The sequence below is a fragment of the Meles meles genome, chromosome 20 (assembly GCF_922984935.1).
Source record: "Meles meles chromosome 20, mMelMel3.1 paternal haplotype, whole genome shotgun sequence".
NCBI classification, from domain to species: domain Eukaryota; kingdom Metazoa; phylum Chordata; class Mammalia; order Carnivora; family Mustelidae; genus Meles; species Meles meles.
The window spans coordinates 26095693-26106649 of NC_060085.1; the positions used below are offsets into that span (position 1 = coordinate 26095693).

Sequence of the window (10957 nt, forward strand, 5' to 3'; positions counted from 1 at the left end):
GGTAACTGACCATTGGTTCATAATTTTTTAAAAACTTTTCAGGCGCACAAATCCATTTGGAGAATCTGGAGGAGGTACAAAATCTGAAACTGAAGGTAAAACAGTTGTGCAGTATTCTTATATTTTAAAAATTCTCAGCAGTAAACTGTGTGAAGAATTTGTTGTATACGTTTGTTCTGATGTATGCTGGGGTTTTTTTTTTTTTTTTTCTCTTTTTTTTTTCCTTGTTTGTTTTTTTAAAGATTTTATTTATTTATTTATTTGACAGAGAGAGAAGTCACAAGTAGGCAGAGAGGCAGGCAGAGAGAGAGGGGGAAGCAGGCTCCCTGCTGAGCAGAGAGCCCGGTGTGGAGCTAGATCCCAGGACCCCAATATCATGACCTGAGCCGAAGGCAGAGGCTTAACCCACTGAGCCACCCAGGCGCCCCTGATGTATGCTGTTTTAATGGTAGCTTTACTTCACAGTTTTCTTTTTGCTCATAGTACTCAAAGCAGCAGAACTTAATCAGGCTTAAAGATTTCATTAAAATTATAAAATATCATACTTTGGACCTCAGAGTCAAATTCTCAATGCAGAAGATATCCTTTAAGCTTTTCCTAGCAGCTGGTGTTTTCTTCTGGTACTGGACCATTAACTTTTTTTTCTTTTCTCAGTAACTATTTTTGATAAATTTCAGATTTAAAAGCTTTAAGAATAGTACAAGGAATTTTTATTTTACTCAGAACCATCAATTGTTGAAACCTGACCTTTTGCTCTTTGAATTAGAGACTTTAATTTTCCTATAACTTGAATACTTAGTTAGGAGTAATTTTTAAATACTTCTACAAGGTTGAATTTTTCACAGAACATTTAAAAGGTGACAATGTATTTTATTCTTTTTTTTTTTTTTTAATTTTTTATTTCTTAGAGAGAAATCACAACTAGGCAGAGAGGCAGGCAGAGAGAGAGGAGGAAGCAGGCTCCCCGCCAAGCAGAGAGCCTGATGTGGGGCTCGATCCCAGGACCCTGGGACCATGACCTGAGCTGAAGGCAGAGGCTTTAACCCACTGAGCCACCCAGGCGCCCCGACAATGTATTTTATTCTTAAGGAAAGGAAATGTGGGATTTAAAGATATGTGATGTACCTTGTTCTTTTGTAGATTCTATTCTTCATCAGTTATTTATTGTCCGATTCCTTGGTTCTATGGAGGTGAAATCAGATGACAATCCAGATGTTGTTTATGAAACAATGCGGCAAATCTTAGCTGCCCGGGCCATCCATAACATCTTTCGTATGACAGAATCACATTTATTAGTCACTTGTGATTGTTTAAAGTAAGTAATGACCTCCCCCTTAAAAAACGGTCGGAAAAAATGTTTAATTTCAGCCTAATTAAAATTTGTTTTCCAAATTTTTAATTATAGGTTAATTGATCCACAGACACAAGTTACAAGGCTCACAGTGAGTTCTACATGTTTAAAGCTTTATTGGAAGTCTCTTTGTGCATATACACATCTATATCATTATAGTAATTCTGATCGTATGTATTGAATAGTGGTATTAATTATGATTAGCCAAGTTATAATTAAGCCAATGGCCATCTCCCCCCACCCCAAATTTATTATTGAACATTCCATATACTTAAAGAATCAGTGCAGTTTTTTAGTGTAGGAAATGTGCTGCCTAGTTAAGGGATAAACACTAACAGGAATTAAAAGGTGGACATGATTGAGTTTATAATTACCTGTGTTGAAATAGCTGGAAGTACATCCTCTTAATCATTTAATAAGGACCATTTTTGCTATTGAATATGATTTTGTAATATGTGTAAATGACTAATTTGAACAATGTCTTGTTCTACCTGGTAATCTAAACCAAATAGGACATTTTTGTTCTTGGATTGCCATTCTGTTAAGAAAATTGGCTTTAATGTTCTGTTTATAATATTTTTATAACTTAGTACTTGAGTCTGTCATACAGAAGAGCACTTGTGTTTGAAAAATCTCATGTTTGCTTCTGATATTTTCTGTGGCAGTTTCCCTTACCCAGTGTAGTTTTGTACGCTACGCACCAGGAAAATAAGAGGCTTTTTGGATTTGTTCTTCGGACATCAGGAGGGAGAAGTGAAAGTAATCTGTCATCAGTCTGCTATATATTTGAATCAAACAACGAGGGGGAAAAGGTACCTGATTTTTCAAAATGTGTTTCTATTATGAAATATATATCATAGTCGAAGTTCTTAGTAAGATTTGTGGGAAAGAACAAATTTGGCTTAATCCAACAAAGTTGTTTGACCAAAGCCCATTGGCTCTAAAGATAGCCGGTAGGTGGCTTAGGCCTTCTGACTATAGACGGTGTCTTCCCTGGGCATTGGCAGCTGATGCTCTGGGAATGCAGCATATTAACGTAGTCTGGGAATGCATTATATTCCCATATCAGCCTTTTTCAGCTGTTTTCAGCTTAGAGCAGCATCAGCATCTCCTTACTTCATTCTTTGCAGACCTTACCATTTCAGTAAGGAATTTGAGATAACAGGAAGGTGAGGTGTGTGACAGAGGTGAGACCCAGCAGCAGCAACTCAGGGACTCTGAAGAAAACTCACAGATGCTTCATGTGGGGATTGGAACTTTTTTTTTTTAATTTACTTAGAGCAGGATGCAGGGGAGAGGCAAAGGGAGAGGGTGAGAATCTCAAGCATACTCTGCGCTGACCGAAGAGTCCAACATGGGGCTCAGTCGCATGACCTGAGCTGAAATCAAGAGTCTGGCACTTAACCAAATGAGCCAGGTGCCCTGGGGCTAGAACATTCTTAAATCAGCTTTTGTTTGAAGCAGTATGTTATAATGAGTTACAAATCTAGTTACCTCAGCTATTTGGATACTTGAAATTATTACTTCAATGTGAGAACTGCCTGAGCTTTTCCTACCTTTTCCCCTTTCAGATTTGTGATTCTGTTGGTCTGGCAAAACAGATAGCTTTGCATGCAGAACTGGTAAGAATCCAAAATTATCCAAGAATGTTCTCTCTTTTTTCTAAGATTTATTTATGTAGAGTGCAGAGGCAAGGAGAGGGTCAGAGGGACAGGCAGAGAGAGAATCTCATACACAGTCCTATGCAGGGCTCGATCTCACCTCCCTAAGATCATGACCAGAACTGAAATCAGCAGTTGGATGCTTAACCGACTGAGCCACCCAAGTGCCCCTCTAAGAATATTACCCAACATAATAGAAGGTCTTTCATATTAGCAAAGAAATAAAAAATGATTTTGCTGTGCAAGGTTATCAGTAGATACTGTTGCTGACACAGCATTTGGAATTTGGATAAGTGACTAAGATAGAACGTAAATTTTATGTGCTTCCATATAAGTATAAAAATTATGAAAAGGTTACAAAGGCAATATTGAAAAGTCTAAAATATAAAATTATTTAATTCATTAGTTGTATTCATCTATTTTTCAGGATCGTCGGGCATCAGAAAAACAAAAAGAAATAGAGAGGGTAAAAGAGAAGCAACAGAAAGAACTCAGTAAACAAAAACAAATTGAAAAGGTATGTAGTCCTACTATCTAGATCTTCTCTGGTGTAATGTTTATGAAGTTTCCTTAATTCAGAACTGTGATTTTCAGATTTGAAATTCCAAGTGAAAGTCTGTTTCTGCTTTCTCAGCCACTTTATAACCAGATGGTTCATAGCACAGCAGAAAAGGAAGACATCTGTCTTCTGAGAGGATGTTTATAGTTCCTGACATGTAGTTGACTTGCCGTTTAGCAAACATACCAGAGCTTTTATATTTCCATATTCCAGTGAAGGTTGTTTCTAAAAAGCGGTTCTTTTCAGAGGCCATTTGTGTGTTGACTTAACTGCCATTGTTGACATTTTTATTGGTCTCCAGGAATTTATATTTATTTATATAAATACTTAATGCTACCAGGAGGGTCAAATCATTGTCCATCCAACAGGATAATTTTAAGTTGGGCAAGTTTCAGAGTAAAATCTGGAGAATGCATTAGATAGTGATGCATGAGATGGTAAGACCTAGTTATGGGCTGTGGCATAGGCAGTAGCCCTGGAAAAGAGGAGACATTCGTGAGATACTTAATGAGTACAGATCAGCAGGAATTGGGAATGGATTGGACTTATGGACAAAGGAGAAGGGTGTGCTGAAGATGACACTGAAGTTGAAGCTTCCTTGCTAGTTTAGGCTGAGGGAGGGCGAAACTGATTTAGCAAAGTAGGACGGGGGAGGGTGGGGATGTGGAGTCATCCATTATGGGCCTTTTATGTGGTAGATTGTGAGAGAGAACAATGGTCTGAATATTGTTTTTGGCCATAAAAACGGAGAAAAGGGCAGTGTTGGCTTTTATAGGATTTCTAAAATGGTATCAAAACCCACTTTGGTGTCATACTGGTTGTGTATAGTCTTTGTTTTCACTAAGTTGCCAGAATATTGCCTAAGTGTTTATGACAGTAGGATTGGAGTGGCTCTCAAGTATGTATTTTAAATGCACAGTTTTGCATTTGATTGCAAACAATAAACTTAGTTTCTTTTCTGTCTTTTCTACTAGGACTTAGAAGAACAAAGTCGGTTGATAGCTGCTTCCAGTAGACCAAACCAAGCCAGTAGTGAGGGGCAGTTTGTTGTCCTTAGCAGTAGCCAGTCAGAAGAGAGTGATTTGGGAGAAGAAGGAAAGAAAAGAGAGTCAGAAGCATGAACTTATCCTTGGTTTTTGGTTGGTATTTCCCCCCCCTTGGAATTTATTGAGTTTCTGTGGTGAAATGGCACAAGGTAACAACTATGTTGAAATAACTTCATTTTAAAAAAGAAGATTGACCTTGGTCACTTAGGTTTGCATTGATTTTTCTTTTCCTTGAAAACATACTATGCAGTAACATCAAATTCCATGTGTCAAAGAGAAACCTGTTCATCTCCTTGAAGTAGATTGCTGAGGAATTACACTTGCTCAAGCCTTTTTTCCTTCAAATTGTGAACTACTTGTCTTGCATTGTAATTGGCTCTGACCGTAAGAAACCTTTTATTCTTCAGCTTCAGGTATTCATGGATATGCTCCCTCTTCTCATTAGGAACATTTTTGCTGGCAGTGAGGAAGCTTGTGACTGAATCAGTTCAAAACCCTTTATACAGAGCATTCTACAAGTTTGCAGATATTTTAATTATTAAATGTGCAATAGAACTTATATAAAATAATTAGAAAAAAGATTTTAGACTTAAGGTTTCAAATCGTGGCAGGTGGTACTGTGATTTCAGGGCACTTTCTTGGATTGCTCACATTTCTGATGTATTACAGCTGGTGCCAGGGGAAAGAAGCTTAAGTGTCTTCAGTTCAAGATTGATACAGCCCGTGGCATTTAATTGTCACCTTCTTAGTTCTCAGGTTGGGACTTGAATTATTGCTGCAGAGCAGTAATGGTTAAAATAAGATTTTGGAATTTATTAAAAGGGATTTTTTTTTTTGTTCAAGTACATTTTAGATTAGGACTTAACATGTAAAGATATTGTTATAGGATAACACATCGTATTTTCTCCATTGTGTGAAATAATTTTTATTGAAAATCAAGTGACATTTCAAAAGAAATTCTATAACAGTTGTTTCCTGCTTAAAGTAAAAATGCCCAGAGTTTAGTTTAGAAAATGTAATCTTTTAAATTTCAGACTGATATGCACAGTATTTTCATAATTCCATGTTTTGATAAAATACTGATCACCACTTTGTATCCACAAAGGTAAATAACTAATATATGAGAATAGAATAATTTGCACTAATTATTGTAAATACTTGTACTCTCAAATGAGTAAAAGGTCTAATTCCATGAAAGATTGAAAGGAAATTGAATGTTTGGTTTAAGAGTGACCAAGGAAGGATCATTTCTCTACTGCCATGACAAAACTTGATTTTTTTTAACATTGCTGATAGAATTATGTTTGTTTCACATGTAAAACTATATAAAAGCAAATATACTGAATAAAATAGTCATACATCTAAAATTTTCAGAGATTAGCCACTTCAAGACTAATTATACAAGGGAAAAGCCCTTTATTCTTTGATACAGTCTTTTCTTAGGTCTGAATTAGAGGCAGCATCTATTTTAGCTCTCACAATACAGTGTGGCTGTTTGACACTGTACATACAGTTTTCTGTGGAAGGGGAAAATTAGGATAATGATATTCTTTGTATCCATGTGCCCAACAGGAATAATGATTACTTGATAATTGTTATTTTGAAGCCTTATGTTACTAAAACATTTAGTAACAAAGTAGAAATTGATGGGATACTTTTTGAAGAAAGTTGATTTTGTGCTTTCTAGAGGGAATGCTTGCACAAGAGTTGGTGTGTCATTCCTTTGGTAGAAGCTGAAAGTTCTGTGGTCACTTGATTAGTCACGGTATGTCCTGCTTTTAAGACCTTTTTGAGAATTAATAAGCTCTCTGTTTCATAAAGTCTTTTGTTTATGCTATGAAGTTGTCACCTCACTTAGCTCAGATGAAACTTGTCACCCTGCAATGAAGGTGGACAGCTTTAGGTGGCAGTTTTCCTAGGCTGGTGCTGTGCCTGGGAGCCAGGTGCTGCCCTTCGTTAGTACTAGGGATCAGAATGAAGACTAGAGTTAAAGACACTGGCAGACTTAGGGATGCTGGACAGACAGACCTGTAGTTCCTTTTAAGTCATGTTTTGATAGGAATTTCTACAATAACACACCCATTTCCACAGATCAGACCAAAGAACATTCCAACACCAAATAGAAGTTGTGTGTGGAATTAACAATTTTAGATATTTCAACTTTTGGTCCATTGCTATAGAACTATACAAACTATTCCATACTACAGATATTTAAGCATCAACTTAACTCACCATTTTGTTTGAAGAAGGCTGCCCATGGGTTTCTGTTAAAGCTGATCTTGGTTTGTTACCCTTTGATATCCCTTCTGGCTCTTGGATGCTTTGGTGGTAATTGAATTCGAATTTGGGATCGCCTTCTCAGATTCAAACTTACACTTGATGGTTTTAGAAATTAACAAAATTGATTCTTTAAAAGAAAAGAAAGTCTACCTAATTCAACTATGCACTCTGCTATCTATAGGAAAACTACTTTTTAACAATGGTAATGAAAAGATAGGAAATAAATTACTGCTACTTCCTTTAAAATTTTTAAAACTTGCCAACAGGGGACTGAACAGAGTCCCTAAAGCCAGTCTAGTTTTTGTCATTTCTACAATGATTAGTTTAATTTTCAAAGAATTCTCAGGCTCTAGGCATGGTAAAATTGTTATTGTTATGCTTGGGTAAAGGGTAGTAGGTATGCGTAACATTCTACATAGCATACAGTCTTAAGTGGTAAAGGCATCTGAGTTAATTTTGAGTTATGTGTAGTAACTACAAAGATTTGAATCTTACAAATGCTGACAGACCCTAAGATCCCGTGTATTGCAAAACCTTCTGCTACCCATTTTATTAAAAAAATGAAAATATTAACATTGGTTTTGGCAACAACCTCCTAGCATTCAAATTGTACTTTAAATATTCATACACACTGAGTGTAGCAAGCAAATCTTTCATTTTATTTTAAGTAACTTTGGCTTACTCTTCTTCCATGAATTTTGTTCTTCTGCATTAATAACAAAGATTTGAAACTGGAACTAGACTACATTTTTTAACTAGTCTCTTGTGGCTATACTCAAGTAATTTACTTCAGCTAATATGAGAACTGGGATTAAGTTATAACTAATGTGCAAAACTGCTTTGTATATTTGGTGATTTTGTAATGTTAAGTGAATTGGTTCTTATCTCACTGATACTATTAATCATGCTACATTTCCCTTTAGAATCGAAGAACTCAACTTTATGTAATGGTGGTATACATGTGGGGTGGAGAGCTTATTTTTTTCATTTTGTCAAAGGAGGTATTCTCTGACAAGGCTTGAGGATATATGCTTTTAGGAGATTTTTAATGTATAATAAAGCCCATGATTTTTGTATAGTCTTTTTTGTATGAAGTATTTGATATATACTTTGAATTTTATTTCTCCAAGTAATTCCAAATGCTTGTGAAACAAATGGACTTTTTCTTGATATGTTATGACACTTATAATTACACATATAGCCCCACTGCAATTCCATAACAGCTAAAAACTGGGAAATACAAATTCATCACTAGTGACTTTTTTTTTCTTTTAGAAAAATCGACTTCTTGATAATTACCCTAGACATGTTACAGACAATATATACTTGCTATGGTTGGCCCTATTTAAAGAAATACATATAATTTAAAGGGGCAGGTTATTGTGTACACCAGCTTAAGTGGGCTTGGCCTGTAATTTTAATACTAATACATATTTGTCCCATGTGCTCTTTATATTTTCCTATAACACCAAGTTCTTTCATCTACTGGGAGTTTCTGTTCTAATTTGTTTTTATAAAATATATACACTTTTAGAAGGTCCAGGGAGTGAATGAAACTATAGAATTATGTAATTTATCTAAGTGCATGTATATCCTAAATATTTTGTATATTGACATATCTATAATCCACTACTCACTTATAAACAGACACCACAATTTGGTTAGAAAAATAAAAATTATTCATGCCAGCAAATTTTGCAAGTTTTTAATGTGAAAATTGTATTAAAAGTAATTTTAAGTCTGTGCTTACTGAATTAGTCTGTATAGCTATGAATCCCATAACCTCAATTTCCCTAAGATGTACTATATTATGCTAAAAAAGTATACTAACACTAAACATATAAACAAGGCTATAGTGACTGGGGCTGTGGTGAAAATGGACCTACATCATCCTATCTACCACTCCATTCTTACTGATGTGCCATCTAATTGTTACACTGGGGTGGCTGAGTAGATGTCACCTCAGTTTCTTTCCACATGTGGAAACCTGTACTTACCTGCGGCATAGAACATACTGAAATAAAAATTTAACCAACATTCTGCAACGGGTATCACAGTTCTAAGAGGGAAGTTTATAACAACATAGGCCTGCATGAAGAAGCAAGAAAAATCTCAAAAAAACAACCTTACATCTAAAGAACTAGGTAAAGAACAAATAAAACCCCAAACCAGCAGAAGGAAGGAAATAATAAAGATTAGAGCAGAAATAAGTGATTTAGAAACAAAAAATAGAACAGATCAGTGAAACCAGGAGTTGGTTCACTGAAAAGATCAACAAAATTGATAAACCTCTAGCCAGACTCATTAAAAAAGATCCAAAATAAAGAGAAATAACACCACAGAAATATAATTGTAAGAGAATATTGTGAAAAATTAGACGCTGACAAATTGGATAACATAGAAGAGATAAATTCTTAGAAGCATGATCTACCAAAACTGAAAGAGGAAGAAATAGAAATTTGAACAGACCAATTATAAGTAAAGAAAATAAATCAGCAATAAACTCCCAATAAACAAAAGTGCAGGACCAGATGGCTTCAGAGGTAATTCTCCCAAACCTTTACAGAATCGATAACCTATGCTTTTCAAGAAAGTCCAAAAAATAGAAGAGATGGTAAAAACTTCCAAATTCATTCTATGAGGCCAGTATCCCCCCGATACCAAGATCAGATAAAGACACCACCAAAAAAGTGAACTACAGGTCAATATCGCTGATGAACATAGATGCAGAAATCAATAAAATACTAGCAAACAGAGTCCAACAATACATTTAAAAAAAATCATTCGCCACAATCTGGGATTTATTCCCAGGATGCAGGGATGGTTTGATATTCACAAATCTATCAAGATGATATGTCACATTAATAACAGGATAAAAACCATTTCATCTTAATAGATGCCGATGTTGACAAAGTACAACTATTCATGATAAAAACCCTCAACAAAGTAGGTCTAGAGGGAACACACCTCAACATAACAAAGGCCATATATACAAAAATGCCATAGTGAACATCATACTCAATGGGGAAAAACCAAAAGCTGTCCCCCTAAGGTCAGGAACAAGACAAAGATGTCCTCTCTCCCCACTTTTATTCGACACAGTAGTGGAAGTCCTAGCCATAGTGGTTGGACAACAAAAAGAAATAAAATGCATCCAATTTGGCAAAGGAGTAGTAGAACTCTTCACTACTTTGCAGATGACATGATACTGTATATAGATGACATGATACTGTATATAGATATCTCTAAAGGCTCCACCAAAAAAGCTGCTAGAACTGATAAATGAGCCAGTAAAGTTGCAGGATATAAAATGAATGTACAGAACTCTGATGCAGTCCTATACACAAATAATGAAGCAAGAGAAAGTGACATTAAAACAAAGAGAGGCAAACCAAGAAACAGCCTCTTAACTATAGAGCCTAAACTGGTGGATACCAGAGGGGAGGTCGCTGGGGAGATGGGTTAAATGGGTGATGGGATGAAGGAGGGGCACCTGTGATGAGTACCAGGTGATGTATGGAAGGGCTGAATCACTATTTTGTACAGCTGGAACTAATATTACACTGTGTTAACCACTGGAATTTAAAAAAAAACTTTAAAAAAACGCTTCCACTTACAATTGTACCAAAAATAACAAAATATCTAGGAATGAACTTAACCAAAGAGGTGAAAGACCTGTACTCTGAAAACTATAAAACATTGATGAAAGAAATTGAAGATGACACAAACAAATGGAAAGACATCCCATGCTCATGGATTGGAAAAACAAATATTGTTAAAATGTCTATATTCCCCAAAGCAGTCTACAGATTTAGTGCAATCCTTATCAAAATAGAACATTTTTCATGGAACTAGAACAATCAATCCTAAAATTTGTATGGAACCACAAAAGACCCTAAATAGCCAAAGCAATCTTGAAAAAGAAAAAAAAACTGGAGGTATCACAATTTGAGGCTTCAAGTTACATTACTGTAGTAATCAAAATGGTATAGTACTAGCATAAAAATAGACACTTAACTCAAGGGAACAGAACAGAAAACCCAGAAATAAACCCACAATT

At 35.5% G+C, this 10957-nt stretch overlaps 1 protein-coding gene across 2 annotated transcripts in view; it reads left to right on the forward strand.

Moving 5' to 3' along the window:
- Positions 1–7975, forward strand: part of APPL1 (adaptor protein, phosphotyrosine interacting with PH domain and leucine zipper 1) — a 41221-nt gene extending 33246 nt beyond the window's left edge. For both annotated transcript variants that reach the window (XM_045990856.1, XM_045990855.1), the window contains 7 exons: positions 43–95; positions 1141–1315; positions 1406–1442; positions 2017–2163; positions 2923–2973; positions 3440–3529; positions 4546–7975. In XM_045990856.1, the coding sequence (XP_045846812.1) occupies positions 43–95; positions 1141–1315; positions 1406–1442; positions 2017–2163; positions 2923–2973; positions 3440–3529; positions 4546–4692 (700 nt within the window). In that variant the 3' untranslated portion in view covers positions 4693–7975. The remainder of the gene's footprint in view (positions 1–42; positions 96–1140; positions 1316–1405; positions 1443–2016; positions 2164–2922; positions 2974–3439; positions 3530–4545) is intronic.
- Positions 7976–10957: the final 2982 nt, after the last annotated feature.